Source organism: Caretta caretta, chromosome 2, assembly GCF_965140235.1.
Source record: "Caretta caretta isolate rCarCar2 chromosome 2, rCarCar1.hap1, whole genome shotgun sequence".
Lineage (NCBI taxonomy): Eukaryota > Metazoa > Chordata > Testudines > Cheloniidae > Caretta > Caretta caretta.
In genome coordinates, this window is record NC_134207.1 from 214,400,907 (window position 1) to 214,421,103 (window position 20,197).

A 20,197-nucleotide genomic window follows, 5' to 3' on the forward strand; every position below is an offset into this window, starting at 1 on the left:
TCTCTGGATCTTTCAGTGTTGGAGAGGAATAATCGTAGTGGTTTTCAGAAAGGTTTAGTCCTGTCCAAGTAAAAAGATAATGATTGTCTCACGTCTAGGGTGTGTAGAGCCGCCTCCAGCTGATTACTGTGAGGCTTCGGGAAGAAGCAAAGAAGGTGTATTGGTTGGCTGAGAGGGAAAGACGTTGGAACCTTAGGTAGAAATCTTGGATGTGGGCATAGTGTAACTTTGTCCTTATAGAACAGTCTGTATGGTGGATATGCCATAAGGGCCGTGATTTCGCCAACTCGTCGGGCGGAAGTGATGGCAACAAGGAAGGCCATTTTCACTGATGCACATAAGAACAGGTTGGCATTGGTTCAAATGGGGGTTTAGTCAGAGAACTTAGGATGAGGATGAGGTCCCAGAAAGGGATCGGGTCTTTTATGTGGAGATAAAGATTGTGCAGACGCTTCAGAAAACATTTCGTAAGTGGATGTGTAAAAATGGAATGACCATCTATGGGACAGTATAAAGTAGTGACTGCTGCCAAGTGTACCTGAATGGAGCTGGTGGATAATCCTGATTCTTTAAGGTATAGCAGTCCAGGATAAGTGGTAGAAGAGCGCATGTTACGTCACCTTGGTGGAAGGAGCACCAGCATTGAAATCTAGTCCATTTGTGAACGTAAGTTCATCTAGTTATGTCACACCTGCTATTCAAAAGTATCTGTTTGACTGCATCCGAACAGGTTATTTCTGAATCCCAGAACAACGGAGGAGCCAGCCTTTGAGATGCAGCATCTGTGGATTGTGATGGAGAATGCATCCTATGTCTTGTGAAAGAAGCCACGGTGTTAGATGGAGAGAGATTGTTTGGCATACCGTCATGTGGAGTAGGTAAGCTGTGGCCATGTTGGAGCTATTAGTATGACATGAGCTTGATCCTCCTGTATCTTGCAAAGTATTTGGAATAGGAGGGGCAATGGAGGGAAGGCATAAAAGAAAGGTATCTCATGTTCTGAGAAAGGCATCTCCGAGAGATCCATGTCCCAGTCCCACTCTGGAACAGAACTGAGGGCAGCCGGCATTGTGCTATGTGGCAAAAAGATCTATGGTGGGGAATCCCCATCGGTTGAAGATGGGCTGAAGTGCTCACATATCCAGTTCCCACTCGTGATCGTGGGAGAACCTCCTCCTCAATATGTTCATGGTGGTGTTCTGGTGTCCCGAAAGGTATGCTGCTAAAATGATGATGTTGTGTTGGATACATGAGTTCCACAATTTGAGTGCCTCTGACCATAAAGAGTGAAACCTCAATCTACCCTGCCTATTGATGTAATACATGCAGGCGAGATAGTCCATCATGACTCTGATGGTATGAGTGGAGGGAGGAAACATCGGCATGCACTGCAGACCACTCGTAGTTCTAGGAGATTGATGTGTAAGGTGGATTCGGGTTAACGACCATCTGCCCTGCACTGTGTGATCATGGAGATGCGCTCCTCAACCGATTAGGGAGGCATCAGTTGTTAGGATCATGGTCAGTGGTGATTGGAGGAAAGAAACTCCAACAAAGGCATTGTTAGGCTGTGTTCACCAAAGTAGTGAGTCCTTGACTCTCATCAGCATGGATAAAAGTTTGTGGACGCTGTATTTGTGGGGGAGATATATGGTACAGAGGCATGCCTGAAGACATCGAATATGTAGTCTTGCATGACTGATCACGAAAATGGCTGCTGCCACGTGGCCTAGAATTTGGAGGCACGTTCTGGCAGAGATCTGGGGGCAAATCTGTGCACTGGATACCATACACGAGACTCTGTGAGGTAGTAGGAAGGCTCTGGCTTGTATGGCATCCAACTGTGTCCCAGTTAATTCCAGTTGTTGTATTGCATTTGTGACGTTCCCCTGGTGTTATCTGGACTGGTGATCTGCTAGGTCACTCCAATCCTTGACTTTGGGAGCCAGCCTTACCCTGCTCTGCTGTGAGAACCCCCATTCCTGAGCTGTTCATGCACAGCCTCTGGCATGTGAGCTGCTCCTTGGCTTGTGCAACCAAAGTGACACTAGCCAATATCTCCAGTCCCAGGCACAACCCTAGGAACCTCCGTCTTGCAGTGTCCAGTTATGCCCACTGGATGCTGCAAGCTTATAGGAGTTTGTCAATTTAACAAAGAAATTGATATGTACCAGGCTTGTTATCCCAAGAGGAGTCTCTGACACACTTCAAACCAAACGCACTGCTTCAGGTAGAATAAACAAACAAATTTATTAACTACAAAGATAGCTTTTAAGTGATAGGCAAAAAGTCAGAGTAGTTACCAAAAGAAAAGAAAATATAAACACGCAGTCTAAACTCTCAACCCTATTAGACAGGGAAACATTTAGATTAAGCAGTTTTTCTCACCCCACAACGCCTTGTTTCCTTAGGTAGGCAGTGACTCCTGCAAGAATCTTGGCGAACAACCGAGGTGCTGTCCATAAACAGCCCAAAAGGTAGTACCTTGTACTGGTAGTGGTCATCACCCATGACAAATCAGAGAAATCCCCTTGGGTAGGATGTATTGTAATATGAAAGTATGCGTCTTGGAGGTTGAGGGCTGAAAAACAGTCCGCCTGTTCCAGTACTGCAATAGTAGTGGAAAGGGTAACCATCTTGAAGCATGCAGTTTGACTAACTTGTTTTAGACTGCGGAGGTCCAGGATGGGTTGCCAGCCACCAGATTTCTTCCAGCTCAGGAAATAGTGGGAGTAGAAACCCTGCCCCATGTGCTGGTAAGGGACTGGTTCCAAGGGTCCCCATTCCATAAGATGATTTATTTCTCCCCATAGAATGGAATCATGACAGGAGTCCCTGAAAAGGGATGGGGAGAGGGGGTGGTGGGGCAGGACAGTTACGAAGGGGATGAAGTATCCTTCCTTGATAATCTTAAAAACCTACTTTTCCAAAGTGATGAGTCTCCAAGATGGGAAAAATTGAGCTGGTCAGTCACCAAACTGGTGGAACGTTGAAGATGGTGGGAACGACTGGAAGAGGGGGAGGCCTCTTGGGGCCTCCACACTTCAAAACTGTTGCTTCAGTGGGGGTGTCTGAGAAGTAGCCCCTTGAGGAGTGGGCTGTCTACATTTGGTAGGAGGCCTTTGTCTTCAGCGCTGGGTGTCACAGTGTTGTTGAGGAATGTACTCCTGTGGTTGGGACCGTCTCTTTGGTGCTGGCATGTAAATTCTGAGAGAGCGGAGTGTGGCTTGGGAGTCTTTAAGGGAGTGCAGAGAATCATCCGTGCACTCTGAGAATATTTTCTGGCTCTCAAAAGGTAAGTCTTCTACTGTGGTTTGTACCTTCTTAGGAAAACCCGAGAGGTGGAGCCATGATGCAGTCACAATGGATCAGGCAGTGGTGTCTGCATAGTCTAACAATGCTCATAGGGTTGTACGGGCTAGGAAATGTCCTTCCAATATTAGGGACTGGAATTGCTCTTTCTTGGCCTCCAGTAGGTCATGGCAGAGTTCCTCCAATTTGGAGTAGTTTAAGTAATTATACTTAGTCATGAGAGCTTCGTAGTTTGAGATTCTAAATTGGAGCATGGCTGATGAATACGCTTTGTGTCCAAATAAGTCTAGGGGTTTCCACCTCTGTCTGGATAGCTAGAATGGGATCGGCATTGACGGCCTCTCTCTTGCACCGCACTGACCACCTAAGAATTTGGGATGGGGCACTAGAAATCCTGCATCATCCATGGAACATATTCTTTTCCGGTGCATTTGCAGGTCAGAGGGATGGATGCTGAGGTTTGCCAGAGCACCTTCGCTGGGTCAAGAAGAGCCTCATTGATCGGTAGTGTGATCTTGGAGGAAGAAGATGTGTGGAGGATATCAAGCAGTTTATGCTGCTGGTCCTTGACTTCCTCCAAAGGAATCTGCAGGGAGTCTGCAATCTTGCAGAATATGTCTTGAAAATGTCTGAAGTCCTCAGCAGATGTAGGGGGTGGAGGAGGAAAAATGTAATGTCGGTGGAGCCTCCTGCTCCTGTTCCTCTTTCTGAACTTCCTCTTCACTTGGTATCGGCGGGGGTTCAACCAGCGGATGGAAGAGACCGATGGAGAAGGGATTGGTGTAGGTCTCCAGCTTTGCTCCCTGAGAGGGGGTCCTGAACTGTGCTCTATACATGGCCCAAGGGTTCCAATATGGCCAATGTGGAGGGAGTGTAACATGTGGCTGCATCTCAAGTGGTACATGCCAAGATTGTGGACCAGATGTAGACTGTGGATAGTGAGGATGAGCAGGTCTGATTTGCCTAGTAGATGAGGAAGCGATGGAGCCCTCCTCTTCCTCCTCCTCCTCCTCATTGCTGGGGGAGGGAGGTGCCATCCTCAGCGGAAAATGGGAGGAGTGTCATGAGTCTGGAGAGGAGGGTGGAAGTGGTGGGAGGTCAAGTCGAAGGAGTGGAGACTCAGAGATGTTAGAGACCAGCAGTCTTTATGGTATCTAAAGTCTCGTGGAGTGGGGGAAAGCATCATCGGTGCAAGTGTACAGCTCGGTGCCGAAGGAAGGGTGTATTCTCCCAAAGTGTCAGTAGATAGCACCAGACACTTGGTCAACGCTGAGGAGTAGGCCAGTGCTGATGACTTGACCGGTGCCAATGATTTCGATGGTGCCGAGGGCTTACTCGGTGCCAACGGCTTCGTTGTAGGTCTGCCCAGTTAGGGTCTTTAGGCTGTTTCTTCGTTGGTACCAGAGGTACTTGGACAGGCCCTGGAGCTGTGTCAGATGAGGTTGAGGCAACAAACCTTGCCGGGGATGGTGTTCTAGAGCAGGGGTTCCCAAACTAGGGAGCGGGATCCCTCAGGGGGTCGCAAGGTTATTACATGGGGGGATCGCGAGCTCTCAGCCTCTACCCCAAACCCTGCTTTGCATCCAGCATTTATAATGGTGTTAAATATATAAAAAAGTATTTTTAATTTATAAGGAGGGTTGCACTCAGAGGCTTTCTATTTGAAAGGGGTCACCAGTACAAACATTTGAGAATCACTGTTCTAGAGTGTGCCTCAAAGTGTGAGGAGGGAGCACATTTCTTTTCATCCAAGCAAGAGATGACTCTCTCCTCAAGGGATGTGGGGAGTGAGGATTGGAGATGACCTCACAGAGCATGAAGGCCTCTCCAGGGAAGAGTCCGATGCCAGTCGCAACAATTTCTCCATGAGGAGAAGTTTTAATCTAATGTCCCGGTCTTTTCTGGCTCTGGGTTTCAGAACAAGGCAGTGCATACACTGTGGATGGTCATCTGTTACCGGGAAGGTGGCCCCGCACGAAACGCACCTCTTAAAGCTGGAGGATCTGGGCATAAGTATGAAGGAAAAAAGGCTTCCTGGTCAGGAAGGATGGGAAGCAAGGAAAACAGAAACCTAAGCTATGAATTAACTGTAAAGGTAAAGTTAAAAAAAAATATTTATAGATAGAAGGAAGAAAGGTGAAGAGGAAAATACTAACTACACTACACTAATAGGTTTCAGAGTAGCAGCCGTGTTCGTCTGTATCTGCAAAAAGAAAAGGAGGACTTGTGGCACCTTAGATACTAACAAATTTATTTGAGCATAAGCTTCGCAAGATACAGCTCACCTCAACAGATGCATCCAGTGGAAATGTGTGTGGTGGCACCTATTGTTTCATGTGCTCTGTGTGTATAGATCTCCCCACTGTATTTTCCACTGGATGCATTCGATGAGGTGAGCTGTAGCTCGCGAAAGCTTATGCTCAAATAAATTTGTTAGTCTCTAAGGTGCCACAAGTCCTCCTTTTCTTCTTACTACACTAATAGGTAAGTCACTATCTAGTGAGATAATACGAGAAGCAGGCTCTGCAGTGGATTCTGTCCCAGAACAAAGGCGGTAGAGAAGGAACTGGGGGTGGTTGGACCACTCAGTGATATATCTGCATCCTGCTCACAGCGCAAGAAGCAGGAGGGGTACATGTGCAGTCCAACAGGCACTGCTGATGAAGATCTCAGATCCCAGGCACAAGGGCACAGCCATACCTACAAGTAGAGCACCCGCAAGGACATCATTCAAAGAAGAAGTCATTACTGTTACACTCCTCCTCTCTCCTGCATTCCCTCCTATTTTTTGATTACATTCACTTAGTGTGTCTTGTTATAAATTAGACTGTAAGCTTCTTGGGGCAGGCACTGTCTCTTTTGTGTTTATACAGCAACTAACACAATGGGGCCTTAGGTCACTAGGGTAATATAAATCACAATAAACTTTCCTCACCAGAAAACCCAAGATGAGCTGCCCAATAATTCTTGTAATACTTGCTTTTCCCTCATCTTTCACTTCCATAAAGGATTTTTATTTCCTCTATGACATTTATCTTAAAATAGATTTTGTAAATAGACTTGATCAAGTTGCAGGATCAGACCTGTGTTTGGTAAGGAAGCAATAGGATCAGAAACGATTAACGTCACATCATCAGCCCAAAGTGCCAATTGATTTGTTTGTGAACTAACTGTAAAACTTAGACTTTGATTTTTCTGCAATCTTTCATGCAAACTGTTCCCTATCCAGGAAAAAGAAAAGAGGAAAGATAAAACTAGGCATCTCTGCTTAGTCCTGCTTTTAAAAATAATCTGCTTGAAGCATACCCCACCAATGTAGGATAGGATCATAGAATCATACAATATTAGGATTGGAAGAGACCTCAGGAGGTCATCTAGTCCAATCCTCTGCACAAAGCAGGACCAACACCATCTAAATCAGTGGTTCCCAAACTAGGAGTGCCATTTGTTCAAGGAAAGCCCCTGGCAGGCCGGGCCAGTTTGTTTACCTGCCGCGTCTGCAGGTTCAGCCGATCGCGGCTCCTACGGGCTGCGGTTTGCCGCTCCAGGCCAATGAGGGCTGCGGGAAGGGCGGCCAGCATATCCCTCGGCTCATGCTGCTTCCCGCAGCCCCCATTGGCTGAGAACGGCGAACCGCGGCCACTGGGAGCTGCAATCGGCCAAACCTGCGGATGTAGCAGGTAACCAAACCGGCCCAGCACGCCAGGGGCCCCTAGTTTGGGAACCACTGATCTAAATCATCCCAGCCAACGGTACATCTATACTACAAGCTGGTGTGATTCCCAGCTCAATCCCTGCTCAAGGAGACATACCTGCACTAGCTCTAATCAAGCTAGTGCACTAAAAGTAGAAGTGTAGCCACAGTGGTGCAAGAGGTTAGCTACTCTGAGTATGTATCCATCTGAGACTATAAGTATGTACTTAGGGCAGCTAGCTGCTCACACCATCAATGCTATGTACTTTTTAGTGTGCTAGCTCAATCAGAACTAGCAAGTATGTCTCCTTGATCTGGGAATTGCACCCCCATTCAAAGCATAGCCATACCTTTAATCTGGGTTTATGCTCTTCCATTTTTTGAAGACTAGACAGTTCAATACAGACTGATAGTCCTTTGTTAATTTGGTAAATCAGCCTTCCTTAAAATAATCCATAGACATGATCCTGCAAACACTTATTCACATGTTTTACGACTGTGAATAATCAGTAAATAGATTATTTAAAGTAGTGAAATAAAGCATGTACGTGTTTATTGGATCAGGATCTTCATATTTACACTACTCTTTTACAGGGCTATTGTATGATTCTTTTATATAGTTTTATTTATCAAATCCTGCATTATTTCACAGTCCATCAAGCTGAAGTTTCTCTTTACTGTCTCTTAGCAGAGGAACTGTCTTTGCGCTTCCTGCACTACTCTTAATTTTATAAACTACATTTTAATTCACTTTCTTCCCTCCCTAATAATATGCTCATTTTAACTATCTCAACTTTTGCTCTGTTCTTTCTGGTACTAAGGCATTTAAATGGCCTCAAGTAGAGATTAATTCCTTTCACATTTTAAAAAAGCCTGTCCCTTTACATATGCCTTCCAGCCTTTGCATGTCTTTTACAAACTCATCCTTTTTGGCCTCCAGCATTTCTTTCCAGCTTTCAGTGTTCAAAGGTACATTTTTTCATGTCCCCTTAATAGCACTGGTTTTAAAATATAATTTCATCTCTAGCTTGACAGATTTTAATAATTTATTTTTCATCTTCTTAGTTTAGCCAGCAGAACATTGTGTCAAGTCAAAAATAAGGGGATATCATCTGATACTGAGACTGGCTGAGGTTCAAGGACTGCATACATTGGAATGGGAAAAACGATCCCTTGCTGAGCATACTGATCATTTCTATATCTGCCATCTGATCTGTTCTTTTTATTCCAGAGCAAAAACTGTTGCAAGAGGACTACGGTTACACATTTATCACTCCAAAATCAGGAAACACAACTGGTAAGGTTACATGCAGATTTAACTCTTCACCCTTATGTGTATGCATAATAATTTTTAATTACATGATCACCTGCTATTAATCAAATAATAAAAAATAGTATCACATATCTTTTTCTACAATCATAGATGCATCTTCTAATTTTTTCCATTATTTTATACTTAAACTAATTTTATTTTCAAAATGGTTTATATCTTTATTGATTTATACTTTCAATGTCTTAAGTTCTCTCTAACTTATATATTTTAATAATTTTTCAGCACCAATATACAATACATTTTCTTTTCAAACAGTAGCACAGCCTTTTAGGCGCAATTCAGGGAATGAGTATTTTAGGTGCAATTCAGAGGATAAGGCAGATTTTTAGAAGTCCTTAGGCACCCAAAGTTACAGATAAGCGCTGAGCAGGATTTCCAAAACCACCTAGACCAAGATCCTCAAAAGTATTTAGGCTCCTGACTTCCACTGAAATAAATTAGAGTTAGGGGTCTAAATACCTCTGAGGATCTAGGCCTAAGTCTGGCCCCTTGCGCCTAACTCCCATTGAAATCAATCTGGGCAATCAATGTAAATCCCTGTAGGTACATATCCTTACCTTTAGACACTTAAATACCTTTTAAAAACTGGCCCTATATTATTATGCTAACGTAGCTGTGTAAACATGATATGCACAGCGCAAGTATTCTTAGGTGCAATTACGAAGTTGTAGCCAGGAGCACAACAATTTCTGGATGAGTCCTTAATCAGAAATTCAAAGTGAGCCTCTAAACAAGTTTCAAGTGTCCCCTTTTCTGCACCCCATATTTTATGGCACCCTATCAAAATATTCATCCTAACACATCACCTAATAATCAGTCATTCTCCTTCCCATCAGGTTCCTGGTGTCTTTGACCCCTCCCAACTCCTGTGGTATCTCTCCCTTTCCTTCCCATTTCTCCAAAATCTCTGGCTACTTGCTACAGTCAGCCTCACCTCAGTCCCTGGAAAAATCAAGGAGCAAGTCCTCAAGGAATCAAATCTGAAGCACTTAGAGGAGAGGAAAGTGATCAGGAACAGTCAGCATGGATTCACCAAGGGCAAGTCATGCCTGATGAATCTAATTGCCTTCTATGACGAGATAACTGGCTCTGTGGATGAGGGGAAAGCAGTGGACGTGTTGTTCCTTGACTTTAGCAAAGCTTTTGGCACGGTCTCCCACAGTATTCTTGCCAGCAAGTTAAAAAAGTATGGGCTGGATGAATGGACTATAAGGTGGATAGAAAGCTGGCTAGATTGTCAGGCTCAACAGGTAGCGATCAATGGCTCCATGTCTAGTTGGCAGCCGGTATCAAGTGGAGTGCCCCAAGGGTCGGTCCTTGGGCTGGTTTTGTTCAATATCTTCATTAATGATCTGGAGGATGGTGTGGATTGCACCCTCAGCAAGTTTGCAGATGACACTAAACTGGGAGGAGAGGTAGATATGCTAGGTAGGGATAGGATACAGAGGGCCATAGACAAATTAAAGGATTGGGACAAAGGAAATCTGATGAGGTTCAACAAGGACAAGTGCAGAGTCCTGCACTTAAGACGGAAGAATCCCATGCACTGCTACAGACTACAGACCAAATGGCTAGGCAGCAGTTCTGCAGAAAAGCACCTACGGGTTACAGTGGACGAGAAGTTGGATATGAGTCAACAGTGTGCCATTCTTGCCAAGAAGGCCAATGGCATTTTGGATGTATAAGTAGGGGCATTGCCAGCAGATCGAGGGACGTGATCATTCCCCTCTATTCGACGTTGGTGAGGCCTCATCTGGAGTACTATGTCCAGTTTTGGGCCCCACACTACAAGAAGGATGTGGAAAAATTGGAAAGCGTCCAGTGGAGGGCAACAAAAATGATTAGGAGACTGGAACACATGACTTATGAGGAGAGGCTGAGGGAACTGGGATTATTTAGTCTGCAGAAGAGAAGAATGAGGGGGGATTTGATAGCTGCTTTCAACTACCTGAAAGGGGGTTCCAAAGAGGATGGATCTAGACTGTTCTCAGTGGTAGCAAAGGACAGAACAAGGAGTAATGGTCTCAAGTTGCAGTGGGGGAGGTTTAGGTTGGATATTAGGAAAAACTTTTTCACTAGGAGGGTGGTGAAACACTGGAATGCGTTACCTAGGGAGGTGGTGGAATCTCCTTCCTTAGAAGTTTTTAAGGTCAGGCTTGACAAAGCCCTGGCTGGGATGATTTAATTGGGGATTGGTCCTGCTTTGAGCGGGGGGGTTGGACTAGATGGCCTCCTGAGGTCCCTTCCAACCCTGATATTCTATGATTCTATGATTCTACAATTGACACTAGGTAGTAAAAGAAGCCACTATAGCTATCCTACTATTTTTCTAGATAGCAGAGAATTGCTCTCATGCCTGGGAACTCCAGGGCCATTTCAGGAAGTGAGGGATGGACAACATACAGATATGCAGGTTCTTAGCCAACAATGCTCCTGTACTCTCAACTTGTGCTTGCCTTCTTTCTGCTTCTCCCACCCAACTTTACAAGCTAGTCAGACAGACGAAGAGCAGCCTGTGGAACCTGATTTCTCTCCTTGTACTGGAAGGTCCTGCAGAGCACTCTATGAACTCATGTACTTTCAAACACTGCTAGAGCTGGATCTACATCGATGGCTGAGGCAGTTAACTACTTAACTGTGAAATTAGTTGGCCTTTATATGTCAGCAAAATTTCACTATTTCTCTCTATTTTTATACCTGCTCCACCATCTGTTGTGTAAGTATGATTTACTGTGTGCTTCAAATACAAATAACTTTCACAAAATATCTGACACACACAACACTACAAAAAACTAACATACACAGTGTCATCTGGATCTATTAAATACAAAACCCCTCTGTATTAGTAATATAAAGTGTACTTACTGTCCAGCAAGGTACAACACTGAGACATCCATATCCCTCTTAAAGCCACATATCTTTAGCTGATTTTCTATTGCCTGATAACAAAATTAATTTATCAGACTTCATCCCTGTGGGTAAAGATCTTGCAAGCAATAACAATATGGTCTAAAGCAGGGGTCTCAAACTCAATTTACCTTAGGGCCAGTGCCAGTCCTCAAATCTCCCAGCGGGCCAACAATGTCACTTCGCTCCTTTGGCCGCATGCCGCCCCGGCTGACTCTGCCCAGCGACTAGTGACGCTGCCTCCATGGCTGACTCTGCCCAGCAACTAGTGATGGTATCTCTGTCCTTCTCCCCCAGCCAATGGGAGCTGGGGGGGGGCGGCACCTGAAGCAGACAGAGCCAGCAGCGAGGCTGCATGGGTTTCTATTCCGGGGGGGGAGGGGCATGTGAATCTCTCCTGCCCCCCTCCTCCACCCAACACTTTTTTAAAAGTTTACGCGGGCCGCAGTGGGGAGGTTCTCAGGCCACAGATGGCTCGCGGGCCAGGACTTTTGAGACCCCTGGTCTAAAGTAGAGAGGTGAAACTGGAAGCTTCTGTTTTAAATTGATAAAAAGACGACAACTACAATTATGGTATATACTCTTAATCCAGTTTTTCTTATCCTTGTCATATTTGGTTCTTTAAATAGATACATTGCTACATATCTGGGGGAAAACACATCTGCACAAGTAGTGCATTCTCAAGGGCAGGATTGGGACAGAATAAAACCACCACACTAATTCTTGCTAATGACCAGCAGACCCTTGTAGATGATCAAATCTTGAAGATTAATAAAGTGCAGATCCTGCAAACACATATACAGCTTAACTATACACAATGAATATTAATGTACACAGATAAATTGTGCAGGATTGGACCCTAAGTAATTAAAGATGATTTAAAAAAACACAACTACTCGATCACAAAATGTAACTTGTCCATTTATTTTGACAAACGTAGTTTTAATTGTGATTTTTCATGGTATACCATACCAGTAAATTACCATGTTATATTTTATAAAAGCAATTAAGTCTTAACAACATGAAGCATCATTATGGCTCTCGGCTTTTAAGACTTTGCTGAAACATAGGAGAGAACATGAGATTTTCTGCCAGAATTAATAGGTTTACTATGGGAGAATTAGCAAGGTTTTTACTATATACTGCAATGTATGCAATGTGTCTGAGCCCTGGTCTACAAGAGGAGTTGAGGTCGAATTTAGCAGCGTTAAATTGATTTAACCCTGCACCCGTCCACACGACGAAGCCCTTTTTTTCTACTTAAAGGGCTCTTAAAATCGATTTCCTTACTCCACCCCTGACAAGTGGATTAGCGCTTAAATCGGCCTTGCCGGCTCGAATTTGGGGTACTGTGGACACAATTCGATGGTATTGGCCTCCGGGAGCTATCCCAGAGTGCTCCATTGTGACCGCTCTGGACAGCACTCTCAACTCAGATGCACTGACCAGGTAGACAGGAAAAGAACCGCGAACTTTTTAATCTCATTTTCTGTTTGGCCAGCGTGGCAAGCTGCAGGTGACCATGCAGAGCTCATCAGCAGAGGGGACCATGATGGAGTCCCAGAATCGCAAAAGAGTTCCAGCATGGACCAAACGGGAGGTACGGGATCTGATCGCTGTATGGGGAGAGGAATCTGTGCTATCAGAACTCTGTTCCAGTTTTCGAAACGCCAAAACATTTGTCAAAATCTCCCAGGGCATGAAGGACAGAGGCCATAACAGGGACTGAAGCAGTGCCACGTGAAACTTAAGGAGCTGAAGCAAGCCTACCAGAAAACCAGAGAGGCAAACAGCCACTCCGGGTCTGAGCCCCACACATGCCGCTTCTATGAGCTGCATTCCATTTTAGGGGATTCAGCCACCACTACCCCAGCCATGTTGTTTGACTCCTTCAATGGAGATGGAGGCAACACAGAAGCAGCTTTTGGGGACGAAGAAGATGAGGAGGAGGAGGTTGTAGATAGCTCACAGCAAACAAGTGGAGAAACCAGTTTTCCCGACAGCCAGGAACTGTTTCTCACCCTGGACCTGGAGTCAGTACCCCCCGAACCCACCCAAGGCTGTCTCCCAGACCCGCCAGGCGCAGAAGGGACCTCTGGTGAGTGTACCTTTTAAAATACCATACATGGTTTAAAAGCAAGCATGTTTAATGATTAATTTGCCCTGGCATTCATGGCTCTCCTGGATATACTCCCAAAGCCTTTGCAAAAGGTTTCTGGAGAGGGCACCCTTATTCCATCCACCATGGTAGGACACTTTACCACTCCAGGCCAGTAGCATGTACTCGGGAATCATTGTAGAACAAAGCATTGCAGTGTATGTTTGCTGGTGTTCAAACAACATCCGTTCTTTATCTCTCTGTTTTATCCTCGGGAGAGTGATATCATTCATGGTCACCTGGTTGAAATAGGGTGCTTTTCTTAAGGGGACATTCACAGGTGCCCGTTCCTGCTGGACTGTTTGCCTGTGGCTGAACAGAAGTGTTCCTCGCTGTTAGCCAAGGCTAAGGGGAAGGGGGAGGGGCTAGCCACGTGTTGGGGGGCAGGCAAAATACGATCTTGGAACGAAAGCACATGTGCTATGTATGTAATGTTAACAGCAAGGTTTACCCTGAAAGAGTGTAGCCATTGTTCTATAAAATGTGTCTTTTTAAATACCACTGTCCCTTTTTTTTTTCCTCCACAGGCTGCATGTGTTTCAAAGATCACAGGATCTTCTCCTTCCCAGAGGCTAGTGAAGATTAGAAGGCGAAAAAAACGCACTCGTGATTAAATGTTCTCTGAGCTCATGCTGTCCTCCCACACTGACAGAGCACAGACGAATGTGTGGAGGCAGACAATGTCAGAGTGCAGGAAAGCACAAAATGACCGGGAGGAGAGGTGGCGGGCTGAAGAGAGTAAGTGGCAGGCTGAAGAGAGGGCTGAAGCTGAAAGGTGGTGGCAGCGTGATGAGAGGAGGTAGGATTCAATGCTGAGGCTGCTGGAGGATCAAACCAATATGCTCCAGCGTATGGTTGAGCTGCAGGAAAGGCAGCTGGAGCACAGACCGCCGCTACAGCCCCTATGTAACTAACCACCCTCCTCCCCAAGTTCCATAGCCTCCTCACCCAGATGCCCAAGAACGCAGCGAGGGGGCCTCCGGCCACCCAGCCACTCCACCCCAGAGGATTGCCCAAGCAACAGAAGGCTGGCATTCAATAAGTGTTAAAGTTTTAAACATTTAAAGTGCTGTGTGGCCTTGTCCTTCCCTCCTCCACCATCCCTTCTGGTACTTCTCTCCTCCACCACCCCTCCTGGGCTACCTTGGTAGTTATCCCCCTATTTGTGTGATAAATGAATAAAGAATGCATGAATGTGAAGCGACAATGACTTTATTGCCTCTGCAAGTGGTGATCAAAGGGAGGTGGGGAGGGTGGTTTGCTTACAGGAAAGTAGAATGAACCAAGGGGCAGGGGGTTTCATCAAAGAGAAACAAACAGAACTTTCACACCGTAGTCTGGCCAGTCATAAAACTGGTTTTCAAAGCTTCTCTGATGTGCACCGCGCCCTCCTGTGCTCTTCTAACCTCCCTGGTGTCTGGCTGCGACTAACCAGCAGCCAGGCGATTTGCCTCAACCTCCCACCCCGCCATAAACGTCTCCCCCTTGTTCTCACAGATATTGTGGAGCGCACAGCAAGCAGTAATAACAGTGGGAACATTGGTTTCGCTGAGGTCTAACCAAGTCAGTAAACTGCGCCAGCACACTTTTAAACGTCCAAATGCACATTCTACCACCATTCTGCACTTGCTCAGCCTGTAGTTGAACAGCTCCCGACTACTGTCCAGGCTGCCTGTGTATGGCTTCATGAGCCATGGCATTAAGGGGTAGGCTGGGTCCCCAAGGATAACTATAGGCCTTTCAACGTCCCCAACGGTTATTTTCTGGTCTGGGAATAAAGTCCCTTCCTGCAGCTTTTGAAACAGACCAGAGTTCCTGAAGACGCAAACATCATGTACCTTTCCCGGCCATCCCACGTTGATGTTGGTGATATGTCCCTTGTGATCCACCAGTGCTTACAGCACTATTGAAAAGTACCCCTTGCGGTTTATGTACTCGCCGGCTTGGTGCTCCGGTGCCAAGATAGGGATATGGGTTCCGTCTATGGCCCCACCACAGTTAGGGAATCTCATTGCAGCAAAGCCATCCACTATGACCTGCACATTTCCCAGAGTCACTACCCTTGATAGCAGCAGATCTTTGATTACGTTGGCTACTTGCATCACAGCAGCCCCCATAGTAGATTTGCCCACTCCAAATTGATTCCCGACTGACCAGGAGCTGTCTGGCGTTGCAAGCTTCCACAGGGCTATTGCCACTCGCTTCTCAACTGTGAGGGCTGCTCTCATCTTGGTATTCTTCCACCGCAGGGCAGGGGAAAGCAAGTCACAAAGTTCCATGAAAGTGCCCTTACGCATGCAAAAGTTTCGCAGCCACTGGGAATCGTCCCAGACCTGCAACACTATGCGGTCCCACCAGTCTATGCTTGTTTCCCGAGCCCAGAATTGGCATTCCACAGCAGGAACCTGCCCCATTAGCACCATGATGCCCACATTGCCAGGGCCCATGCTTTGAGAAAAGTCTGTGTCCATGTCCTTATCACTCATGTCACCGCGCTGACGTCGCCTACTCGCCCGGTATCACTTTGCCAGGTTCTGGTGCTGCATATACTGCTGGATAATGCGTGTGGTGTTTAATGTGCTCCTAATTGCCAAAGGGCTCCATGCTTGCCGTGGTATGGCATCTGCACAGAAAAAAGGTGCGGAACGATTGTCTGCCGTTGCCCTGACGGAGGGAGGGGCGACTGACAACATGGCTTACAGGGAATTAAAATCAACAAAAGGGGTGGCTTTGCAAGAAAGTGAATGGCCCCCTCAAGGATAGAACTCAAAACTGGGTTTAGCAGGCCGTTGATTTCACAGAGGGAAGGAAGGAGGGAGGAGAAAATGAATACAAAACAAATCTGGTTTATTTCTTGTTTTAAGCCACTTCATCTATCTTTATACATCTTGCTGGCAGCAGACTGTGCAGTACGACTGCTAGCCATCGTCAACACCTGGGTGCTCGGCAGAAGACGGTGCAGTATGACTACTGGCCATCATCTTCTGCTATCTGCAGATTAAAAGACAGTGCACTGCCAGTAGGACTGAATCACCATGAGACGAAACAAGGAAAATGATCTGGCTGAGTCACTCCCATGTTTGCCCAGGCGCCCGGTTAAAAGAGCACCAAGGATTACGTCGATGATGGCTACCAGTCATACTGCACTGTCTGCTGCCAAAAAGCAATAAACTGCTGCTGTGTAGCAATGCAGTACCCAGGACACATACGGTGACGGTTAGCTGAGCGGGCTCCATGCTTGCCGTGGTATGGCGTCTGCACAGGTAACTCAAGAAAAAAGGCGCAAAACGATTGTCTGCCCTTGCTTTCACGGAGGGAGGGAGGGAACGGGGGCCTGACGATATGTACCCAGAACCACCCGCGACAATGTTTTAGCCCCCTCAGGCACTGAGATTTCTACCCAGAATTCCAATGGGCGGCGGAGACTGTGGGAACTGTGGGATAGCCACCACAGTGCAATGCTCCGGAAGTTGACGGTTGCCTTGGTACTGTGGACACACTCCACTGACTACATGCACTTAGAGCATTTGTGTGGGGACACACACAATCAACTGTATAAAAATGCTTTCTACAAAACCGACTTCTATAAATTCGACCTAATTTCGTAGTGTAGACATACCCTGAGACTAGTTTGGTGCAAAACTTCTAAAAAATCTATTTATAGTATATAGTAAATTATATCTGAGATTAGTGTGGTCCAAAACATCTGAAAAGTTAAAATCTATCTATAGTATATAGTAAACATAGATGTTGACTTTACTTTAGAAATACAAAATTGCTTGGGAACATTGACATATGGCAATATGAGTATGTTACAATCTTGCTTCTCGGGGGATGAAGGATTTTGCAGTTTGTAGAGTAATTAGAGCTAGCTACAAAATTTAATGAAAAATGGAAAATGTATTGCACAAAAAATGTTTTCTGACCAGTGGTAATAATGATCAGATGGTTTAAAAATGCATATCAGTACAACTGCGGAGCACAACTGTTTGTAAGTGAAACATACACAGCACAGTTTTGACATCTGGGAGAAGGTTAGGGAAAGTTATTTCTTTTCCTTAAATCCCAGTATTTCAGCCTCCTTCCTCATTCACTCCTTATCCTTCAGGCGTGTAGTCCTCCCTGCCTACCCTTTCCCAGCCAGCCCTCCCTGTGTTCCACAAGAACCTGATGAATCTAGATCCTGGTCCGAGTGCTGCAACAACTTTCTGCCCATTCTGCTGAGGAGGGTTCTAGCTGTGCTTGCACAGGGTCCAGATTTGCAGCTTCTCCATACCAGATATTTTCTCACTGAATCTCCCTCACTACCAAAAAGTAGTTTATAGGATAACTCATACTAAGCACCATAATCCAACATCCATATCTAGCACAATTTTACAAGGAAGAGGCAAACATGGGAAATAGAGCAGACAGCTGATCATCCAGCACATTATCTGATCATCTAGCTGCCTGGATAATACTATTGGGATTGAATCTGGGACCGTAAAATTTGGACAATCCTGATATTCCGTGACATCTCATTACACTAGTTGTGTGTCAGTTTCTTCCTAACCCCTTGAGGATGAAATGGAGAGGTGACATGTTGCTGTTTATTTTACAGGTTTTTCTTGTAAGGATGGGATGGAGGGGAAGTTGCTGCAGGTATCAAAGCCTCTTTCCCTTTAGAGATAAAATGGCATAAGGGAAGAGTAGGCAGTCTTATTCAGCTGGGATGGCAGGGTTTGAAGATTTTCTGTACATGCTTCTCTCACTGCAATAGGGATGGGATGGAAGGTGATTTTGCTGTGTGGGTCACTGCCTCTCACCCCAGTGGGGAGAAGTTGGAAGGGGAGGTTGCTGTGTGGGGGTCACTACCTCACTCCCTGGGGAGGGTGCTGGGGGTCACTGTCTCACCCCAATAGAGAGGGCATGGGTGTTACTGTGGGGTCAGTTTCACCCCACACGGGCACGGGATGCAGGGATTGCTGTGAGGGTCACTGTCTCACTCCCATGGTAAGGGTGTGGGGGATTCCTGTGGGGAGTCCCTGTCTCACTCCCATGGGGAAGGTGTGGGGGATTCTTGAGGGGGGTCCCTGTCTCACTCCCATGGGGAGGGTGTGGGGGATTCCTGAGGGGGGATCCCTGTCTCACCCCCCTGGGGAGGGTGTGGGGGATTCCTGTCGGGGTCACTGCCTCTCTCCTTCGGGGAGAGGATGAGGGGTCAGTGTCTCACCCCAAAGGGCAGAGGGAGTGGTTGTGTCAGCCGCTCCCCGCACACCGACCGTGGAGGGAGGAAGGGAGGGGGGAGTTGCGGCGGGATTATACAAGGGCGGGGATATACCAAACGGGGTTATGCAGAGCTGGGGGCGGGGCAGTTAACGGCTTGGCTCCTGCTCCCCACTAACGGTGGAGAGGCTGGCGGCTGGGCTCAGGAGCGGGGCGCGGCCGCCCCCGGAGGGGAGGCGGGAGGGGCTCACCTGGCAGCTGGTGCCGCTGCGAGTAGCCGCCATTTTAGCTTCAAGTTCCTAAGCGACCGGGGCTCCTGGGGGCGGGGAAAGAGCAAAGAGGCATCAAAGCCGAGGAGGACGCGGGGAGCCGGGAATTGGGACGGGCTGCTGGGGGCCGGGAGCGGACTGGGGCGGGGCGGCGGGGGCGCGCGCAGTTAAGAATCTCACTCACTGGGAACACGCGCGCGAGGGGGCTGCGAGGTGATGGTGTGGGAGTGACAGCGAAAGGGGCAGCGTAGGTTTGGGCACGGTGACAGTAGTGGGAGGATGTGTGGGGACATGATGGGGGTTTGTGACAGCGCTGGGACTAAATAATATGATAAAACTGACTGGGTGCTTAGTTGAAAGATTGGTGCTGGAACTAGGGGTGAGCCGCACCCCCTGGCTTGAAGTGGTTTCTATTATATACAGGGTTTACTGTTTCCTTCAGTGGCTCTCAGCATCCCCACTATACAAAGAAGAGGAGTACTTGTGGCACCTTCGAGACTAACACATTGATTAGAGCATAAGCTGTCGTGGGCTAGAGTCCACTTCATAAGATGCGTATAATGGAACATATAGTAAGAATATATATATATATAGACACACAGAGAAGTTCCATTTTATGCATCCGATGAAGTGGGCTGTAGCCCACGACAGCTTATGCTCTAATCAATTTGTTAGTCTCTAAGGTGCCACAAGTATTCCTGTTCTTTTTGCAGATACAGACTAACGTGGCTGCTACTCTGAAACCTACCAGTATAAAAATGTTTCCAATACCCTTGAAGAAATAGCAAAGGTCTAACAATAGAGTGGCATCCTGAGCCTCCACAGGGGCCCATGAATTGAAGGCAGATCTAGAGGGGTTTATGTGGGAGGAAGGATTTCCAGCAGCTGAAATAGCTACTTTTAGGTAGCTTGTCTACACTGGTACTTTTCAGCGCTGCAACTTTCTCACTCAGGGGTGTGAAAAAACACACATCCCCGAGCGCTGCAAGTTTCAACGCTGTAACGTGCCAGTGTAGACAGTGCACCAGCTCTGGGAGCCGTGCCAGTGTAGACAAGCCCTCAGTTAGAGTTATGTTCCTGGATGGAGCCTGTGCCCATAACATCTGAACTCTCCTCCGAGTTCATTGTTTGAGCATTGGGGAGAAAGAAAGAAGGGTGGTATTAAAGTCAGTGTGCCTTGGTATGAGACCTCAGGGAAGAGAAAACCTGAGAGCAACAGAAAAAACTTGATGTCATCTTTGGCTTTACTGGGTCTTACTGGTTTATGATCTTGAAAGACAGGATATTTTTGACAGCCCTGTATTTCTGTCATTATTTGA

General features: G+C 46.5%; 1 protein-coding gene and 1 long non-coding RNA gene across 2 annotated transcripts in view; both read right to left on the reverse strand.

Annotated features, from left to right (window-relative positions):
* Positions 1–11,275, reverse strand: part of LRRC72 (leucine rich repeat containing 72) — a 48,118-nt gene extending 36,843 nt beyond the window's left edge. Inside the window, exon 1 of the mRNA XM_075125822.1 lies at positions 11,205–11,275. Coding sequence (XP_074981923.1) covers positions 11,205–11,236 — 32 coding nt within the window. The 5' untranslated portion in view covers positions 11,237–11,275. The remainder of the gene's footprint in view (positions 1–11,204) is intronic.
* Positions 11,276–14,598: 3,323 nt separating this feature from the next.
* On the reverse strand, positions 14,599–18,955 carry LOC142071186 (uncharacterized). Its single transcript, XR_012667227.1, has 2 exons — positions 18,861–18,955; positions 14,599–16,027 (listed from the first exon to the last, which is right to left on the reverse strand). It is a non-coding gene; the product is annotated as an uncharacterized LOC142071186 (long non-coding RNA).
* Between the last annotated feature and the right edge of the window lie 1,242 nt (positions 18,956–20,197).